We start from the raw sequence: 22,357 nt of genomic DNA on the forward strand, positions 1-22,357 counted from the left end.
TATTGCATGTACCTCCGTTGTCCTGATTACCCAATGCAAAAGGTAATGACTACAAGTGTAGCCGACCTCTCCTTGTTCTTCTCTGCTTGGGTGGTGACAGTACACAGTAAGTCCCACGTTTGGATATTGACAAAGATTTTGATTATATCTAAAAATTTAAGAACGAGGTCTTACCATTGTGTTGTAAAGTTGGAATCTTGATTTCCTGAGTCGCAAAGGAGCCACGGTATGTTGAACCTGCCCAAGATTAAAAGATATTGATTTTTCTTCGAATGAATGAAGAGGCAAAGCATGAAGTAACTCAAAGCATACATTATATTGTCCCGGTTTGTCTGATATCGTCACCATAACAATGCTTTGACATCACCAGCAAAGCCAAATCCAATATCAAAAAGACTTTTCCTGCAGCGAAAAGCAACAGATTAAATCCTTTTAAAAAGATCTATAATTTCAAACGACACGATAAAAGCTTATTCTTATAGCAAAACTTGAAAGCCAATCCATTCTACTCGCGGGAACAACAAACTTCTCATTCATCATAAGCATCATGACATCGTTTTAACTCGGGTTACTTCTGTACAAAGACAGTATAAGCATCAACTTAAGAGTTGCTTCTGTACAAAGACATTATAAGCATCAACTTGGTGGCTCATGGGCTGCTCAGTATCACCAGGACCCTTGTAGTACCACCACAAAAGGAATCTGTAATCCATCAATAGCCACTCAGTAACCTGCATTGATCCCAAAGATTCGTACTCTGTGCATGTTGGGCAATTTGGCAACGACCAGAACGATCACTGCAATCGTGTTCAGGAAAAGCACTGGATGTCGGTAATCAGACATGTGCGAAGCTATGAAGGACCTGGAAGAAGAAATTGGCAAACCACTCGATTAAAATCAGCTGGTCAAAAAGCAACGGCCCACACAATTGTTCAGATGCAAAATTTCTTAATCGATGTATGCGATCAAACCTTAAGATAACGACCATCTATTTAGGCAGGAAACAGAGAAATGAGTAGAAAAGTATTTATTTTATTTATCATTTTTTACATTTCGGTATAAATGATGATGGTTTGAGATGACTCGTAAAGTTCAGCCACAAAAAATTCCTTGATGTGAGCTGTAGGCACACAATATACTCCTACTTCCAAGTAATCAAACCAGGTCAACAAGATGGGCAAAATCAGAAGAATCCAAGATATATATCAAGTAATCTAGCTGTGCGGCAAGCGTCTTTAATTGCGCCAGATGAAGATACAGAACCAAAAAATATCTTATCATGCAAACAATTCCTCATTATTCCAGTTCTTAATCAGAGATATATGCCAACACTTGGAATCTCTCAATGCAAGCTACATCTTTATGAAAATATTTACTCGAGCACATTGTTTTTCACACCATGTGATTCACAAGTTTTGTTAGATCCATAGGTGCACTGGATGCAGTATATGAATTCACATGTTTCATTGATTTAAACCATGTCCTTTTCCAAAAGGAGACCTGTAGAAAGTATTCCTGTAAACATAAAAATATATTTCATGGCTCTTAATCCAACCGGTGATGTTGCTCTAAACGGATCTTAGTAGAGTTAATAAATTGATGTAGATGAACCCAAATATTTGAGACATTACAGCTTGTTGCACTTTTATCTTGACTAGAAACAAAGCCATTCATTTTGAAGATCTTGAAGCTCAAAGGTAACTTAGTAGGCGTGCTTAAGTATTTTGTTTCTCTTCCTAAGATTTTTTATATTTATAGTTCATTATGAAGTAATAACTTGTAACTATTTAACTCTTAATCCTAGAGTAAGTTCCATGATTTTAACCTTTCAAAGCAAATTCATCACATCGATGTCATACTTAAGTTTGTAAAAGCATATGTATGATAAGATTTATAACTATCAATCTAAAATCAACCAACAATCATCCCTATCCAACTTTAATGCTTAATAATGCTAAAAAAGTTTTGACTTTTGTAGCAAGGATCTGTCTGGCAATTACCTACTTCTCTATCGTATAACAAACAAATACTTGACTATTGCAGACCAACTCCTCTGTTGCCTTTCTATGATACATGTGCTTAAAGAGGCCAAGAAAGCACATATTTTATAACATGCTTTGTTCACTAATGAAAGAATGATGCGTCTAACTTGACTACCTAGTATCTGTAAGTCCTATAAGTCAGCTGTACAACATAATTTGCTAGTGATCATTCATTTCACAAATTGAATATCAAATGAGGGCAAGATTGACAAAAGAATACTTACAGAACCACAGGGACAACGGTCAAAGAACTTCCGATTACGTGTAAGTTGTTTGCCATTGTCCATCTGCTCCCACCATGTCAAGTTATTGTAGATTCCTTGATCATCAGAAAAGGGTGTTCCCTTCTTCCAATGGAAAAAGTGGTAGGTTATCTGGAAAACCCAAATCATCAGAGAACATAAAGGATTCAAAAGATTGAAATGCAATCAGCTGGCTAGATATTGTACTGAAACAGAGAACGAACAATACATCCATTGAACTGTAATGTAAGTGATACTTTGTGTTGCATTTCTCAACGAAATCTGCAGTTTCTGCAGATGAATTGAACACACCGCTGGGTGAAACTCCAAGAGAAAATTCAATAAAGTCCTGTTTCTACTAGTCACCAACTTAGCAGTATAAAAATACTCGAAAGCCAATTAGCTGAAATTCTTGGTACATAACTACTTGATCATAGAGACAAACACTAAAATATTCTCAACTATTAAACTAAGTTGCAGCTCAATCTTACAGTAACCACATTTGTAATCACATATTGATACCCTCAGATTTTCGCATAGTGTGGAGTTTTTAAGGCCTTATGAACCAACACCATATTGTGTTCTAGCTTTATGAAAATACAAAAAAACTATAACTGGATCCTGAAGTCATGGTACGAACCAGCACGAAATCCATAACAACAAATGCATATAGAAATTTTAATGAACCAAAATACAAGATGACAATGACACAGTATCTTGAAAAACAGAATAATGCACTTTTTCCAATTCTGTGAACAAGCTGACAACAGAAGCTAACATCCCAAAACCTGACCCAATATTTCATGAGCCACAAACTTAATATAGAATAGTTTTCCAATAGCATAATATAATGAAAAGTAAATGAACACCCTTCTGACTGAATGTTGACAATTTATTGTAACACTATAAAATGTTTTTGCAACTTCCATTCCTCGATAAAATATTTTAGAACCTCAGAAACACCATTTTTGAGTTACATATAGATGCCATATATTTTTGATGCAACTTGTGGTTACATTAGGCCTCATAAATCAAAGATTAGAAGTCTTAGAATTACAGAGTCCTAAAAATTATTTTATCCTAGATATCAAGACATTAGACAAGTCCAACTTACAAGTTACAAAGGCATATAGATAATCGGACAAGAAGAGAAAAGAATTATATAAATATGACACAACTGTAAGCACAGGGCTCCTATAATAAATGAACGGAACTTGGACAGTAGGCTCAAAACAATTTGATATACAACCAAGGACTTATCTGTGATCTGAAGATACAGAATTCATCGAAAGGGGAATCAAAATTTTTCACTTAATGATGATTTCTTATTCAGCACTAAAACTCTGTAGGCAAGTTTTTACACCAATTAATTCTTCTTAGACATTGCTTCCATTTTCCATTTTTCATTTTTGTCCAAGAAGTAAATAATCAAAGACTGGACACAACATTTTTAGTAAATTAGAACTGTTTCTCTCTTTGGTTTCTTAAATGTGGTTCTATTTCTCAAAGTCTCCTGGTAGCAGAACAACTAGCAGCTATTTTAACCTCATGACCATCCAATGGTCCTTGCGAAACTCATGAGCATCTGATCTTCCAAACAACCAAACAAGTTACAACCACCTAACATGTCTTTAAAAACTGAACACAATGGAAACAGTATTCTTACTTATTGATTTTATAACAATAAAAGCAGAAATAGTGTCAAATTGAATGGACTGCATCGAGGTCTATAACTGGTCCAACTCTACATTGTATCGTAACTTGGTTATGGAAACAGAAAAACATCAATTCATCAAGTCAGTGAATAGCATAAACAATCTATTAACATCTGACAATGAAGAAAAAAAAAAAATCTTACAATACATCCTTCTGATAATGTGCCAGTCACATAATAACTACATCAGAAAAATGGCAACCCCCGAAAATGAACAAAAAAAAAAGAAAAAGAAGAAACACACATCCCAATTCAAATTGAAGTCCTTAAGCTTAAGAACTGAAGTAGAATCACAATATTACAATATTGTTTCAGAAAGTATGAATATTAAGTGAAAGTGATCCCAAAAATCATTGTTGCATTCACCTGCATTATATTTGCAAGGAACAAAATATTTCAACTTTATCATGCATAAGCAGCTTAATTAAAGCTAAAGACTCCACTTATACCCTGTCAGACTCCTCCATTTAATTAGAAAGCTAAATACTTCTCGGCTTAATTAAGAAGATTTTTCCTTTTTATTACTTTAAAAACAAGTCAAAGATGACACTTTCAAGGCCCCCACCCTCAACAACAACAAGTGAAAAATCGAAGCTAATGTTGTCATGCATAAGCTCTTCTTTTGAGCTTCTAATTCTCATCCTTAGGCTCCCAGTGCAGTAATCATAATAAAGGCAGGATCTCAAGTGAATCCTGTCTCCACAATGTACTGACTTCTTTTTAATACCCCAACCTTTTTAAATCCAAAAAAGGAAACCAAGAAAAAGTGCAATTTATGTATTGCGAGGACTGCTTAATTCGGTATTCGTAACTTTTACTCTTTCCAAAACACCAGTTTCTAGTCACAATTATACAAGAGCAGATCCGTTAAAAAGTCCTTAGCCTCCCAATGATCACTCAAAATCTTGACCATCAAACCAAGTTCGTCAAATGCCAACAAGGTTGTTAAGAGAATTAAACTTAATTAAAAGAGAGGATTGAAACATCTCTCATGAGTACATAGGTGAAAACAATTGTAACTTCTATAATTTAATGAGAATGGAAAGGTTACACCATGATTAATATCACCACGAAGAAGGAGGTTATCAAAATAATAAACCACTGGTAAATTAGATAGGTTACATACAATAAAAGTATATGAATATAGTCTTAACAATTGAGTTTTGCAACTCTCATCTATGGTCCTATAAATAGATGAGTTTTGTCATGAGAAAAAGAGAGAAAAGAAAAGTGTAAAGACTTATCTACAAGAAATAAAAAATTTAGTTTGCATCTTGTTTCATCCCTCAATTCTTCCTCTCTAACTCTTACTATCTCATCTTTTCTTTTCCCCATCAAAGTGGTATCAGAGCCAAGTCCAAATAACTAATAACATGCAACTTCAAGTGCCTCGCCTTACAAAAAACAACTACGAAAACTGGAGCATATAGATGAAAATCTTGCTTGGATCATAAGATATATGGGAAGTGGTAGAGAGAGGCTCTGAGGAGCCTCAAGATGATGTCATCCTTATGGCGAGCCAATGAGATTCCTTGAAGGACAAAAAGAAGAAAAACAAGAAGGTGCTCTTCCTCGTCTACCAAGGGTTGGATGAAGGCAGCTTGGAGAAAGTTGCGACCGCCAACACCTTCAAAGATGCTTGGGAGATTCTTCAAAACTCTTTCAAATGAGTAGAGAAGGTGAGAAAAATTTGACTTCAATCATTTAGAGCTGAATTTGAAACATTGCAAATAAATGAGTCTGAGACTATTTCGGATTATTTTACAAGAGTTCTTACTATAGTCAATCAACTAAGAAGAAATTGTGAGAATCTAGAAAATGTACGTGTTGCCGAAAAAGTACTTGGATCAATACATGAAAAGTTCAACTTTATCGTGGTCTCTATCCAAGAATCAAAGGATTTAGACCAAATGACTATTGATGAACTAATGAATTCTTTACAAACACATGAACATTTAGTCAATAAGAAGAAACTAGATGCAGTGGAACAAGTTCTCCAAACAAAGCTCACTTTAAAAGAAAGAAATGAAAGCTCAAGTGATATTGGTCATGGAAGAGGTCGTGGTCGTGGTAGACAACAAGGCCAAGGATGAAGAGGAAGGAACAATGAAAAAGATCAAAGTCTAAAACAATAATAAGAAATAGGAGATACAAGAGGCCAAAGGTATAATTGTTGCAAAAAATATGGTCACTATGCTTCCGAATGCTATTACAACAAAAACAATCAAGTTGAAAATACTAACCATGTTGAAAAGAAGGAAGAAGATTCTCTTTTGTTGCTAGCACATAAAGAAGACGATATCGTCATGCAAGACAAGTAGTACTTGGACGCTGGAGCTAGAAATCATATATGTGGTTACAAAAATCTATTCATGGAGTTAGATGAAACAGTGCATGGATAAGTCTACTTTGGAGACTCCTCAAAAGTGCCAGTGAGAGGCAAAGGTAACGATATTCTTTCAAAGATGGAAGTCATCAATGTCTTTCAAATGTTTATTATGTGCGAAGAACAATATTCTTAGTCTTGGACAACGATTAGAAAATGGTTATGATATTCACATGAAAGATAAACAACGTTTTATTAGAAGCAACACAAATCGCTTAATTGCTCAAGTGGAGATGTCAAAGAAAAGATTATTTTTCTTAATCATTAACCATGATGTGGCATAATATTTAAAGACTTGTGTGAAGGACTCCTCATGGCTGTGGCGCTTGAGGCTTGGACAATTGAATTTCAATGATCTCAATATGCTATCAACAAAGAAGTTGGTAAATGGTCTTCCCTATATACAACACCCAAGTCAAATATGTGAAGGGTGTGTTTTGGCCAAACAACCAAGAAGAAGTTTTCCATATGAGGCAAATTTTAGAGCAAAGAAACTACTTCAACTTATTCACATAGATGTTTGTGGTCCTATTGCTCCAATAACCTTTGGTAAGCATCACTATATTCTAACTTTTATTGATGATTATACAAGAAAAACTTGGGTTCATTTCTTGAAAGAAGAAGGAGAAGTCTTTAGCATGTTAAAAAACTTGAAAACTTTTGTGGAGAATGAAAGTGACTTCTACATTAAAACCATCCGCTATGATCGAGATGGTGAATTCACCTCCAAAGCATTTGAAGATTTTTGTGATGAACATGGTATTCGACATAAGCTCACAACAACATATTCTCCACAACAAAATGGTGTGGTAAAGATAAAGAATCAGACGATTCTCAACATGGTAAGAAGCATGATCAAGACCAAAAAAAGCCCAAAGAATTTTAGACTGAAGTGGTGGCTTGTGTTGTCTATATCATAAATTGGTGCCCTACATCGAGCTTGAAGAACAAGACTCCACAAGATGCATAGACTGGAAGAAAACCAAGCGTCTCACATTTCAAGGTATTTGGGTGCATTAGTTATGCACATGTACCTGATCAAAGAAGAACCAAGTTGGACGACAAGAGCTCCAAACTCATCTTCATTGGGTACAACGCTAAATCCAAGGCTTACAAATTATTTAATCCTAATAATTCAAAGATTGTTATAAGCAAGGATGTAAAGTTCAATGAAGGTGTATGGAATTGGGAAAAAAAACATTGAAGAGTTGCATAAAGACGAACAAAAGCAAACAAAGTTTGCAATTGCTTTGCCATCTACACCACCATCATCGCTAACATCTTCTTCTTCTATACAATCAGTTCTAGAAGATAGCCCAGTACCTCAAAGGACAAGAAGTGTAAGAGATTTATATGAAGTAACAGATGAATTGCATCTTGTTTGTCTCTTTGCAAATAGTGAACCACTTCAATATAAAAATGTCATGAAAGATAAAAGGTGAAAAGATGTTATGGATGAAGAGATCAACTCCATTATGAGAAACAAAACTTGGGAGCCAGCATCATTACATCAAGGATAAAATCCTATTGGTATGAAGTGGGTTTACAAAATAAAAAAAAAAGCATAAAGCCAAGTTGAGAAGTACAAAGCTAGATTGGTGGTAAAGTATTACAAGCAAAAATCTGGCATGGACTATGATGATGTATTTTCCCCTATTATCTGAATGGAAACTATTAGATTGATTATATCCGTTGTCGCATAAAATAATTAGTTAATTTATCAAATGGACGTTAAATTTGTATTTTTGAATAGTTTTCTTAAAGAAGAAGTATACGTAGAACCATGGTATATAATATCGTACCGTATCGGTGTTTCAAGATTGGCTCGGTACGGTATGGTACCGATGTACTGAGCGGTACACCCTGGTGTACCGAATAATTTTATATATTTTCTTCATACTGTAGTACTGTAGCACTGTAACAATGCTACAGTGTAATACTATAGCACTGTAGTGGTACCGGGCAGTCCACGTACCGGTACGTACCGCCCATACCGGACGAGTACGTACCGCCCATATCGGACGGTACCATTCGGTACTGCATACCATGCGTAGAACAACCATTGGGTTATATTAAAAATGGGTATAAAAAGAAAGTTTTTAAGTTGAAGAAAGCTTTGTATGGGTTAAAGCAAGCACCTAGAGTCTGAAATGTTAGAATTGATAACTACTTCAAGCAAAATGGTTATGAACAATGTCCTTATAAAAGTTCTCTTTATAAGAATATGAACAAAAAAGAAGATATCTTACTTCATTGCGTGTATGTAGATGATCTTGTCTTTATAGGAAACAACTCATGTTTGAAGAATTCAAGCAAACAATGGTCCAAGAATTTGTAATGATCGACATTGGGCTCATGTTTTATTTCCTTGGTATCAAAGTGAAGCGAAGTAAAGAATGTATCTTCATTTCACAAGAAGGATATGCAAAGGAGGTTCTCAAAATATTCAAGATGGAAGATTGTAAACCAATTGGCACACCAGTTGAATGTGGCATCAAACTTTCAAGACAAGATGATGGTGATATAATTGATCGAACCTATTTCAAAAGCTTAGTATGAAGCTTGAGATATCTAACTTGCATGAGATCAGATATTCGATATGGAACCGGATTAGTAAACTGATTTACAGAAGAACCAAAGTCAACACACATGAAGGTCGCTAAAAGAATTTTACGCCACATCAAAGGTACCATAACTCATGGTCTACTATATTCATTTTCTAATGATTTTTGACTTGTTGGCTATTCCGATAGTGATTGGGGTGGAGCTCTAAAAGATCGAAAAAGTACAATTAGCTTTGTTTTTTATAAGGGCGACACTATTTTCACTTGGTATTCGAAGAAGCAATACATTGTGGCATTATCTACATGTGAAGTGGAATATATAGCAGCATTATCAGGTATCTGCCATGCTTTATAGCTAAGGAAGCTCTTGAATGAAGTCAATTATTCACAAGATCAAGCTACAAAGATAAATGTTGATAACAAGTTGACGATTGCATTGGCCAAGAACCTGGTCTTTCATGAACGAAGCAAGCATATTGACGTTCATTACCATTTCATTCAAGATCAAATCAAGGAGAATGAAGTTTCATTGGACTACATCAAATCCGGTGATAAAGTTGCGGATATTTTCACTAAGCCCCTCAATTCGGAGATTATTTTCAAGATGAAGACATTACTTGGAGTGTGTGATAAAAATGAATTAAGTTTAAGGAGAGTGTTAAGAAAATTAAACTTAGTTAAGAGAGATGATTGAAACCTCTCTCATGATCACATGAGTGAAAGCAATTGTCACTTATAGAATTTAATGAGAATGGAGAGGATACACCATAATAAAGATCACCATGAAGAAGGAAATTATGAAAATAATAAACCACTACTAAATTAGATAGATTACATACAATAAAAGTATATTGATGTAGCCTTAGCAATTGAGTTTTGTAACTCTCATCAATGACCGAGTTTCATCATAAGAAAAAAAATAGAAAAGTATAAAGACTTTAGTTTTTCATCTAGTTTTATCCCTCAGTTCTTTCTCTCTAACTTTGTCAATCTCATCTTTTCTTTTCTCCATCAAAGGTAGCGCTCAAGCATATCATAATCCACAACAACTAAAGCAAAGGACTATTATTCTTCCAAAATAATCATCAAAATCACAACTTCCATCATCCTGGTATTCAAACAACTATCGGGAATAATAAAAAAATGAAGGAATAGAGAGATAAAGAGTACGGCGAAGTGGACAAGATTCACGACGGTCCATGCCGTCGCCGGGGTGCAGCTGAAGACGGAGAGGACGAGAATCCAGGAGAAGAAGGGGATGAGGATGTAGGTGGTCCAAACCCCAGGGTACATGAACCACTCCGTGTTCTTGTTCAGATCCGCCGGCGGCACTGCCTGCACGTATAGCTTCGCCATCCACGGCGCCGCCTCTTTGCCCTCTTCTCCGATCTCTCACCCTCCGGACATTATATTCGAGCTTATAAAGAGAAGGGTCGGATTCTTCTTGCAGAATTCCTGACAAGCGACAGAACCGACGGAAGAAAGCTTCAGAGAATGCGAGAGAGAGGCAGAGCGAGCAACTCCGGGCAAAGTTGTTACATTTTGGGGGTTGAAGCTTAAAGCTCCCCCGTCTCCAACGAGGCAGGGAACACGATTTCACCACATCAGACGGTCGGATCCCTCCATCACATCCATCCACGTAATATTTTCATCAATATTCGCTAATCCAATTTAATCCTACATATTAAGAAAAAAATTCACATAATTAACTATAAATTTGCAACCTGCATTTTGTAGTGCGTAATCTTAGCGGGCCGGGTTGGACATCTAACAGGATTCCGACCCAATGATAAGTCCATGGTACTCCCAACGAAGGTGCTTTAATTTTCACGCCACAACCCATCAGATGGAGAGATGACGATGGGATAAGCCCGTCATACCAATCAAGACAACGGCTCCTAAAAACATTGAAGTTCGCGCCACAAGCAGATCGTATCGTTCGATATCGTTAAGTGTCATAAGCCCCTCGACTTGCTGTAAGCGACGCGCCAAGAACAGGAGAGAGAACTGAAACAGTGGTAACAGAGAGCGGTACCGAAAGCCAGAGGACGGTGCAGAGATGTCCGTGTGTGCGTGTGTACCAAGAGAGACGAAGGCACCGAAAGGCGGAGAGGGGGGCGGGGTGGGGTGGGGTGGGGTGTGGGGGCGGAGAGAGAGATACGGAAGCGTCAGGCCACTCTTTACGCTTTTATTGGCTTTATGCTTACGCATCCGTCGCATCATATCATCATCATCATCATCATCACCATCATCGCCCTAAATGCACATGATGGGCATGTCGTTCTCTGTCTGCCACTTCCGGCGAGGCCGAACGCCATGGGAACGGTCGAACCGGACCGGAAAGTGAACCGGCTACTACCGACAAATGTCTGTCCCCGCCCGAGAGTAATGTGGGCATCGTCGCCGGTGACGTCATCCGGCTTCCGGACAGACACGTGGCTGCCCTTTAAACTCGTCCTGGGTATTTTCGGCTCAGGTCGGTTCAATTTACTTAAACGGTCTAATGGTCATATATTAGGAGGTCAATTCGACTTTACGAAGTCAATCATGTCACACAAATAGAAAGCTAATTTAGTAATCATTATTTCACATGTTTCAGATTCGACGCTATATGATCGCACTTATCATATGTGGTCATTTATCATTCGGAACGGTGCACAATGACTCTTAATATTTAACCACAACTTCAAAAATAATAATCTCATATATATCATGCTATAAGAACATTTCAACCCTTTATTTATTTCAATATATTCTCATACATATGATGCAATCATTTGATCAAAAGACTAACTTAAGTATCGAATAAGTCTTTATCAAGTATGTTTGGAACATAGTCTTGTAGGATCTTGGCTCTGGACTTTTCTTCACTCGATACATGATGACTTTGAGATAAATGCGGAAGCAAAATGTAGAAACATTGTTTGATGTAATAGCTCTTAGTAGATCAACATATGTTGGTATTGGGTGCACCAATGTAGGTTGGTCCCGAGCCACTTAAACCTACCATCTGCTTATAATCCACTGCACAAGCTTGTGTGCCGGCTGCCCAACTTGCACGCAATATCACAGTCCCAAAACCTTAGCATTTGCTTCCATTCACACACTGCAGTCCGATCTTAGCATCTCTTCTACTCTTTGAAGGTGACATCCATGAAAGATGGAAGGCTGCGTTGGGCATTTCGTAATCTCTACGGCAGTGCGACTTGCAGTATCAGATAAAAAACTCAGAAAAGACTGTTCATTTGCAATTAAGTATTGAGTTTAGTGTTTTTTTGATCGACAAGGAGATGCATGCTGTTTAACTCCATTCTTCTGGTTCGTAGAAGATACAGTTCTCTTGTGTACTAAAAGAGCCATCTTTGAGATCCCAAAGGAACGTATACTTTCTGGGTTTCCATGCCAAACATAAGACAGTAGCTAATTGAGCCTTAGGCATGCTCGGATAAAACACTCGACGCATGACAAGTGCTACGTATGCATGGTTTTGCATGAGGTTAGCTTAACCAATCAAACCTAGTCTTCTATACACACCTTCAGCATTCCTCCAGTAGAGGAATGCATGTCCTAAACTCGATTCTCTGGTTTCATCGATGCCACTACAGTAACTATAGATTGTCTCTTTCGCGCCCTCATCAGCTAACATAAAGAAAAGACAAGCCATATTGGGGTCAAAAGAACAAAGGAAATCAATTTTTTTGTTTTGGATGATATTGGTGGTATTACATGCAAAAGAAGCTCTTCCACCTCCTAATATATGCTATATTATTATTCACTTTGACTACAGTGGGGAAAACAATTTTTCTAAGCAGCACCAGTGTGAGTGTAGAGTGATGCTCTTATTTTATGGTATACAACTTCAGTAAGCTGATGTTCTCTGCCCGAAATTATGAAAACCATATCTTACTGCAATATAACTGCTTGGGAGAGCAAAATGAGCTTAAAATCTTCATTGTTGTACTTCCAAAGAAATATGAATCCATAGTATTGTAATAGGTGCATGGGATGATATATATCTTGTTTGCTCTTGTTGATGACCACTATTATTTGTAGTTTATGTTTGTCCTGCAGTTGAGTTCTTGCAAATTGGCTATTGAAATACTTGCAGCCCTACTTGATACTTTTTCCATGGAGAAAAGAATGAAAGAACCAAAATCTTCCAAGAGAACAAACAAGTAGCTGCACAACTAGATAGATACAACATCTAAACAGTCACTCACTGCAGGCAACAAACAGTAGGCTCGTTGAGGGACAGAACACTAGGTTTTTTATCAGCAGGAGCCAAGTGGAAAAGAACATCAAGTAAACAAAGGACACAGTTGATGCAGCATTTCAGTCCACAGTGAACTCACATGGGGTTATCTTCTTTTTTGCTCTGGTGTCATCCACAACCAGCAACACACTGCCCCTCTTTTCACCGGCTCTCTTTCTGCAAAAGAAAACTGAGTGAAAACACAAGGAAAGCAGCACTTTCTGAGGCCATTGACCCTGCTGTGAGCGGCCATGATTAAGGGGGAACACTTTCAGAAGCTTAAGGAGACAAAATTATAGGGCTTGATGCCAAGAATAATGGGAACACCTTTGTGCTTGCAGCATCCAGTGGTGGACCCCCACCCTCGAGCTTTTCCCACCCACAAGATGATGATGATGGTGGGTTAGGGTTTCCCCCAGACCACCGCATCCATGGAATAATCGTAAGGGCTGACTCAAACAAACTCAGTAGGAAAACCATGAAATATTCCTTTGGTAGGCTCTCAATCATAGGTGAACAAGTATGATCGGATTAGCAACAATAGAATAATCACTTGTGTTGTTGGAATGCCAAGTGAGCCAAGGATAACACCACCACAGGCTCTAGATGTTTACTGTATGAACCATTTCTTTTTCCTCTTTCTCTGTCGTTAGGTTTTTTTCAAGGTTAAAGCTTCTAGTCAAGATTCCTATGTTGTGTGGGTCTTATCATATTAAAGAGAGAGGTCATATCTCTTGGTTCTGTGAGGGAAGGGGTGAGTGCCATTGTCCTAGACAGACATTATGCCTTATGATGGATGATCCCTACACTTTATGACTGTGGACCTTGGATTCCATAGCCAGAGAGCTTTAGCTTGTGGTTCAGAGAGAGTGAGAGAAAGAGAGAGAGTGAGAGAGTGTGACAGGTGATCTCTAAAGTTTAGGGTAGTGGCCTGTGGAGGTCCCAGCACAATAGTAGATACAGTTCACTGGCACAAAACAAAAACACTCAGAAATAGGAGAGGAGGGACTGATCTGGTACAGCATATATAATCCATTCTCTTTTTTTAGGGGATTACAACCTTATCTTACACCCATAAAAGTATAAGAGTAGGCAGACAATGTCTATAGATTTATATTTTACCTGAAAGAGAGTCCCAGTTCATAAAAGAATTCTGCAACCGGAATGCAAGAATTTATGCACCTTGGTGTCATATATAAAATACACATGTATATGGAGAAAGAAAGACTTTTTGATTCCATCTTGGTTAGGCTTCATCACTATCCTAGCAGTCTAAGGAGATTAAGAACTCTTGAAAGCTGTGTTGAATGCAGGTAATGTACTGTCCCACAGAATTAAGCCATGTTAGTAAAAGCCTCACCTTATATCACCAATTAATTCAAATTATGTAAGTAGGTCTCACATAACTTTACAGCTACAATTTTAAACAAAAGAACTAAGAGAGATTATTTTATGAGGAAATTATGTGTTTTGCAATATGTATTATTCCCTTTTGGAGCATATTTTACCAACTTATTTATGGAGAAGATATCACATTTACCTCTTCTCTAATCATACTATCTCTCTTAATTATCATCATTAATTAAGAATTTGCCAACTTATTAATGGAGAAGATATCACATTTACCTTTTCTCTGGTGCATGTGTTGTTCGTCATAATTACCATTAAATAATCAGATAAAAATATTCACCCTCTCTCTCCCTTTCACGAGGGAGCCCACTAATATCCCATCGCCAAAAGATCGCCGATCTTTATACCTATAACGCCCCCCAACTGCGATTTTTATTTATTTATCTATTTATTATTATTATTTTTGGCATCTGGAAACCGGTGTCTGGACCGGGCCCGGTCGACCCGACAGCTACTTGAACCGCCTTTCCCTCCCTCGAAGGGAGAGAGAGAGAGAGAGAGAGAGACAGAGAGGAGAGAGCGCGCGAGAGAGACTGTGAGGGGAGTGGGAGAGCAAAAGCGAGGTTAGCTTTAGGGTTTCTTTTTCTGCTCCTTCTTGGTTCTGTTCTCTTTCCTTGGCATCTCGGACAGAGGAGGTGTTCTCGGAGGCGGCGTCGGCCGAGCAGGGGATGAGGTAGGCGCGCGCGGGTCTGTGGTGGCGGCGACGGCGGTGTGCTCTGGTCTGGTGCGTCGACCGCCAAGATTATGGGTAGGGATCGGCTGTGATCTCTAACTTGTTTGCATTCGGTTCCCGGATTCGGAATCTTTTCGGGTTTGTTTTTACAGACGCCTGCGGTATCTTTTGTTTTCTTGCGTTAGGAACCGATGTAAGCTTCATGGATTCTTTGGGGGTTCGATTTACGCCTGCTTCTTCCTTATTATGTTCCCTACCTTATCCCCAAACTGTTGGAATATGACATGAATGGAACATAGTTCTCCGGTAAGAGTCAGTCCTTTTCTTGCTTTTGAGATTGAAGGATTTCTCAGCAGTCGTCTTTATTGACATTTTCTTTTGTTGATGCGTATATGTTGGTTTGGTTCTTGATGGTTGAAAGAGAATATTCTTTGGGTTTTGCTTGCCTGTGATGGACGGCTTTCCTCTTATACTGCAGTAGAAAAAAAAAAGAAGCCTTGCCCTTTCTTTTCCCCTTCCTGGTAAAAGTTCTCTCTTTTTTGCCAAAGCAACAGAAAGAAAAACGATTTGTGGTTCTTTAAGGGGCTATAAATTCTTGTTCTGTTAGAAACGAGCTTCTTGCAATTGAACTACCAGTAGTTTTCCTTGACAAAAGATTTAGATCTAGAAGACTTGTACGTATGTGCTGAAGTTCCTTTTTAGAAAAACTGAAAAGATCTTTCTACGGTATGTTAGGATAAGGGTGCTACCATTTGTCGTGTTTTAACTGGACTACACTTGCTTTCTTCATTTTATTATTGCGTTGGGTATCAATAGTATGATCCAATTCAGTTTTGTGGGACATTTCTTGGTCTAAAGTGCTTGATGTGTGAATTTCTTTAACAATTGGACATATCTCTTGCTCAATTTTCAGGGTTAATTTAGTCTAATTACTCTTCCCCACATATTCTTCCTATATAGTTTAGCTGATGTCTTCCTGGGTTTACTATTTTTTATTTGTGTAAATACATATTTTTTTGAGTAGTTTCTTATTACTTGTATGCATAGCTTCGTGAAAAATCCAAATGTTCTGATGATCTATGTTTATTAGTTGCAAAAATAATTGTTCTTTTGGAATGCCAACATCTTCTTCTGTTTCTTGTTGTGCAGAATAGTTGTTGGAGAGGTTACAAGTGAAAAGCATTAGTGAATTTGCCACTATTCTTATAGTTGAGATCTAGTTTCAGCGTCTCTTCTAGCCAGCTGAAGTTGTCTAAGGTAGAGCTGAATATCTTTTTGTATTAAGTTGCACACACTCTTTGCCATACTTACATGCTTAATAAAAAGATGAGAATATTTCTTGATATTTTTATCTTGTTAAAAGTATATCAGAAAGTTAAAATTGGAAGGTATGCAAAATTGTTTAGAGGCATTAGAATACATGTTTTAGGCAACATACGTATTTGCAAGTCATATGGAGAACAAATTTCACATCTGTCTCATTCTTCCATATGTTAAAAGAAGCCTTAAAAAAATATGAAACATTCATCCATTAAATTGCATATGCTCTGTAGTGGTTAGTGTCTTGCAAAGGCTACTTTTGCTTGTGTCATCTTTTCATAATTCAAAAAAAAATAATCCAAATGTATGTAGTACCACCACATGGACCCTTGTAGTATTATTCTTTTATATATTAAGATAGTATCTAGAATTTGATTACTTTGCTGCTTCTGAAAGCAAAATTGGAAAGTGTGTCTTTGCTTGTACTTCATTTTTGTTTGTACTGCTGAAAAATTAAGACCTCTGGTATTTGCATCATACAGACACTGTTACTTCTTAAGTAATGTATCGATGGATGCTGCGGTGTCTTTAATTAATAAGAAGTTTAGTTTATTGCTCAATAATATCTCCTTTTCAAGGTAAATATATGTCAGTTGGCTGGAAGCAAGATTCTTGCTTGGTTCTTTTATGTTCTTATTCAGTTAAGTGCAGGTTTACTAAATAATATAAACCATTAAATCAATTACTTATCTAAATCAGTAAATGGGATGCTTTCTTAAGTTTGGCTGCTGAACTACAAATAACTACCACTGGAAGTATGCACTAATATTGGTGATTTCTTCGACATTCCAGGCTTAAATTACACCATAAAGAATGGCGCCTTTGATGAAATTAAGCTTCATGAATCAAATATTCCTTTGAAGACATTAAGCTTGTGAAAGAATGAGCCGATTCTCTTGAAATATAAATGTCTAAGAATGAGGGAACCAGAGTATGAATTTTAACTGAAGCATAAGACCTGGTGAAAAAACGCAGCTTACATAGAAAATCAAGAAAACTCTTGAATGGATGATTATGTAAAAGAAAGATTTCTGCTATGATTCCTGTCAAGTTAAATAATGTTCATTTAGATGTGTTAACTTTCAATAACTTAATCATCTCTTGTTTACATGACTTGAACCTTTCCAATAATGATGCTGGACTTCCTTTCTGTGAATTTATGACATTTGATGTTCTGTCATATTTAAAAGATGATGACTCTTTCTCTCCATATGCTTCAAACATTAGGGAACTGTCACACTATGGAAGTAAGATGACAAGTAAAGAAGTTTGCCACCCATGCAAAATTGCTACACAGTGCCCATTCTATATTAAGATCATTATCACATTATTCATTTTGATCTATGGCAAATCATATATTTAAACAAATAACACAAATGTGGAACAGAATGAGGAAAATATATATGGCCATTAATTTGTCAATTGCTGACTGTACTGAAATGTAAAATCTAAAAATGTTAACAATCCTAAGAATAAATTATTGTGAGCATATTGGCCATGCTTGTAACAGGATGAATATAAAAGTCCATTATGAAAACGTGTTATATGCTATTGATGACGATGATGGTTCAGATTTAGATAATTAAGTAAATTAATTCACTTAAACAAATAAGTAAAACCGTAAACAGACGGAGAGATCCAAAAAGTTTATTCTGGAATGCTATATGTATAAACCATTCTCTTACAAAAATTGTGTAGTTTAGTAAGTGATGGCAGTCAAGATATAGTGATATGCCAAATCTTTTTCAACTTTAGAAGTTAAAGATTTTGCACATATTGATCTAACCACTCCTTATATGTTGTTCATAATTTCAACTATTCTTACTATTGAAGCAAATATGCAGACTTGTCAAGTAGCAGGGAATATTTATTGATGCTAGCACCTGGAGCGTTTTGTTGTGGTGTTTTATAGTAGCATTGAACCTAAAATATATTCCAAACACAACATGGGCATTTAGGGCAGCATGTCAAATCTTCGTAGTCTATGGCTAGGATCATCTAATTGCATTGGTATGCATGAGAAACATAAGATGAACTCTTGTGGGAGTGTTAGCTATGTCCAAAATCTTCTAGAATAAGTCCCCTTCTATAAATAAACTTCCATGTTGTGTTTCCCTCAAAATAACTTGTAATTGTTTTTGTTCATCATAGAAGTACTCTGTTACCATGGGAACTTAATAATTGTGAACCTTTACAACATAGGAAAGTTCAAACCTCAAGGCAGTAGACCTTTAAAAAGTATTTTCTGTAAAAAAAATTGATGCATTTGATCAAAACAAATAGCAAATTAATTGGGCTGTTTTGGTCATTTTAAAAAGATATGTTACATGTGAAAATGAAGGTTATCCGTGGTGGTTAATAGGCATGAACAAAGTCCTGGTATTGCATAAGGCAGGGATGTATTGCCTTGGACAGGAGACATATAGGATATCCTTCATTTGTTTGTTGCCATAATGTTTTATTTTATTTTTGTTCCAAGCCTCTTCAATATGTGCCACATAGAACAAGAATAGGTCTATGTTGCATTTTCCTCAACTTAATGCCAATTATTTCTCTTATCGTTTGGAACTCTTATTGTTTACCATGATGATTATTTCCAAATCACTTGATGAACTCTTTATCATTTCTGATGTTGATCATGATTCATTCTGGTACAGGCCTAACATATTCCTGATATTTGGATTTTAAATCAAGCCAAGTGCTTAGTCCAGCTAATGGAGAGCGTGACAGGACATTTCCAATGCATAGATACTCATGAAGAAGTGGAGTTTCATGATCAGCATGGAGCATTTGGTTTTACAAGTTCTTCAGGAGATGCTTATTCCTGTTACCAGAACACCAATACAATCCATGAAGCCTATAGAGAGCAGCTAAATAACACCAACACTTTAGGTGGACGAGCTATGGCTCCCCATATATTCTCTTTGGAGTCTTATCATGGTTCCAGTTCTCATAAAAGCAAAATGAATCCTTTTGCAGTAGAAACCCCAGTAACTTGTTCTACTGGTGATTCTAGAGACTTCTGCAACTCATTCCAGAATACATTCTTCACGAGTAGAAATTCCTCATTTGACTTGACAGAGCAACAAAATGCAGCCTCTGTTCAAGCTCAAGTTCAAGTGACACCCAATAGCAAATTTCTATCTATTTCTCATCATCCAGAAAATTCAGGTGTGACGTACTTGAAGACAGTTAATTGCTCTAGCAACATTTTTAATATGCCAATGATGGAGCACGGGCTGTCATCTGGTATGCGGAATCACTTAGTTCTTACAAATTCAAATCTTCCTTTTCATTGTATGAATATATTGCATAAATTTTGTGCAGATTCTCCATCGTCTAGCAAATTTGCATTACATGATTCCATTCCCAAAGCAAGATCTTCAAATGTTGTCAAAGCTTGCATTTATGGCGCAGAGAAGTTACCTTTGCCTTTGGGTGCTCTATACGGTAGCAAGCCTTCTGGCCTTTTCTCCTCTTTTGCTTCAGAGCATCTAAATGATTTTGTCACTGATCCTTCAGACTTGACACCTGAAAATCTATGTCATCCTAAAGATGCTTTAGTGGCTAGCCATTGTCATCAACAATCAGAGCATGTTATTGATGATGTAACAACACAAATGAATGAGAACCTGCTGGGTGCCAGGTCTATACCTGCTGGACCTACTGGCTACAACTTGATTAATGGATCATCTGGGAAGCAAGTTGAGAGTTCCATTTCAGCTGCAGTTAATTCACTGGTCCTAGAAAATGATAAAGAGCAGTCTTCATTATCACCTGTGCAACCACTTTCTGATAATGACCTGTTTGATGGCATGCAGTTAGATATGAGGCCAAAAGACTTTGTGCATGAGTTGTGGGATGATAATACTGGCCATAACAGTTGTTCGAATATGAGTGCTGATTCAGATTGCATCTCAGTGACAGAGATGGGCTTACGTCCTCGTGGTGATAAAGGGCTGTTCTCAGAATCTAGTCTTCAACAATTACTGGATGCTATTGTCGGTGACCACCTAAATAAAGCATCTTCTCATGGTTCTGCTGCCAAATATGTTCATGCCATATCTGGTCCTAATTTGGAGAATCAATTTTCTACTAGTTTGGTTGGACCTTCAGTGTACAGCAATCTGGTTCCATCACTAGGTGTTCCTACCATAAACGGTACATCTGGTGTTCTGTTGCCTTACTGTAACTCTGAAATTGGTCATGGATCTCCAAAACAAGAACTCTCAAACACCACCATCTGTTCATGGATTGATGATAGCTGCAGTATGAATACTGAGAATTCTGTTCTGAATCAGCCCAAGAAGCCTGAAGAAGCTGCAAAAGTTGTTAAGAAAAGGGCAAGACCTGGTGAAAGTACACGGCCAAGACCAAAAGATCGTCAACAGATACAAGATCGTCTCAAAGAATTGAGGGAGATTGTGCCCAATGGTGCAAAGGTACACTCGGAACTTTGTGATTAACTGAATTTGTTTCTGCATTATTTTTATTCTTTGTTTATCATATGCTTTTCTGGGACTTAACAGTGTAGCATTGATGCTCTATTGGACAAAACGATCAAACATATGCTCTTTTTGCAAAGTGTGACAAAGTATGCAGACAAACTCAAACAAGCTGATGAGCCCAAGGTACCAACTAATTTTGTAGCTTCATTCTTGTTTTCGATGTGCTTATTGCAAGCAACATATTTCTTAGTCTGTTTTTCATTTACTCCTTATATCATTATATGAATTTTGTAGATTATTGGTGAGGAGAGTGGTGTTGTTTTAAAAGACAATTCTGGTGGTGTTGGCGGTGGTGGTGCAACCTGGGCATATGAAGTGGCAGGGCAAACAATGGTCTGTCCAATAATAGTTGAGGATCTCACACCCCCAGGCCAGATGCTAGTTGAGGTAAAAATAGCAGGCAGCATAATTTTTTTTACTTCTAGTTCCAAGAACTGAGAATTGGCCACATCATGTGAGTGCAGATGGTTTGTGAAGACCGAGGACTCTTTCTTGAGATAGCAGATATCATACGTGGATTTGGCTTGATAATCTTGAAGGGAATAATGGAGATTCGTGAGCGTAAAATTTGGGCAAGATTCCTGGTTGAGGTAGGTTTCATTTTAAGAATTTTAAACAAATTTCTACATGCTAGATACTATGTTCAGCAGTCAAAGCTGTGTTTCCATTCCACTGTAGGCAAACAGGGAGGTGACGAGGATGGATATATTTTTGTCACTCATCCAACTTTTACAACAAAACAGCTGCTTGAGATCCGGTGATCTAGCGAATAAGGTCATGGATAAAGGAGCTCCAGTGTTCCCTGGATATCATCAATCTCCTATTGTTAGTTCCAGTTAGTGTATCTGACAGGTTGTGATGATCTAATACATGCGTTAGCTCTATAAATGCTTGAAGCTACACGTGTCGAGTATGGCATCCTGAAATCTTGAAGGTAAAAAGTCCTGCTATCAAGATGGCAAATGATGTGGTCAAACATACCATTCGATGTGTAGGCAGGTAGTCAACCATGGATACCGCCACTGACGGTTGATAGAGTTTGCAGCTGCCAATGTAATATCTAGGCTTGAAGAAAAGGCATATTCATCAAATCTCATCATGTCATGATGTGTGCATTGGATTGAGATATCTATTGCTTTTAACCATGTAAAGTCTGTCAAGTCGTCCAGACTCTGACCTCCAGTAAGTAATCTAACCTGTTTAAATGATGGAATTGGCTGTTATAATGTGCTTGATGCTGTCTACA

At 37.2% G+C, this 22,357-nt stretch overlaps 1 protein-coding gene and 1 pseudogene across 1 annotated transcript; one reads left to right on the forward strand and one right to left on the reverse strand.

Moving 5' to 3' along the window:
• Nucleotides 1–509: 509 nt before the first annotated feature.
• On the reverse strand, nt 510–10,534 carry LOC135610437 (uncharacterized; annotated as a pseudogene).
• Nucleotides 10,535–15,100: 4,566 nt separating this feature from the next.
• LOC103975989 (uncharacterized) lies at nt 15,101–22,319 on the forward strand. Its single transcript, XM_065104941.1, is given in 10 exon segments — nt 15,101–15,358; nt 15,469–15,589; nt 16,433–16,540; nt 19,261–19,852; nt 19,931–21,045; nt 21,133–21,234; nt 21,346–21,498; nt 21,576–21,701; nt 21,790–21,936; nt 21,938–22,319. Coding segments are annotated over 7 exon segments (2,211 nt in total). The 5' UTR covers nt 15,101–15,358; nt 15,469–15,589; nt 16,433–16,540; nt 19,261–19,317; the 3' UTR covers nt 21,971–22,319.
• Nucleotides 22,320–22,357: the final 38 nt, after the last annotated feature.

This window comes from Musa acuminata, chromosome BXJ2-4 (assembly GCF_036884655.1).
Source record: "Musa acuminata AAA Group cultivar baxijiao chromosome BXJ2-4, Cavendish_Baxijiao_AAA, whole genome shotgun sequence".
Lineage (NCBI taxonomy): Eukaryota > Viridiplantae > Streptophyta > Magnoliopsida > Zingiberales > Musaceae > Musa > Musa acuminata.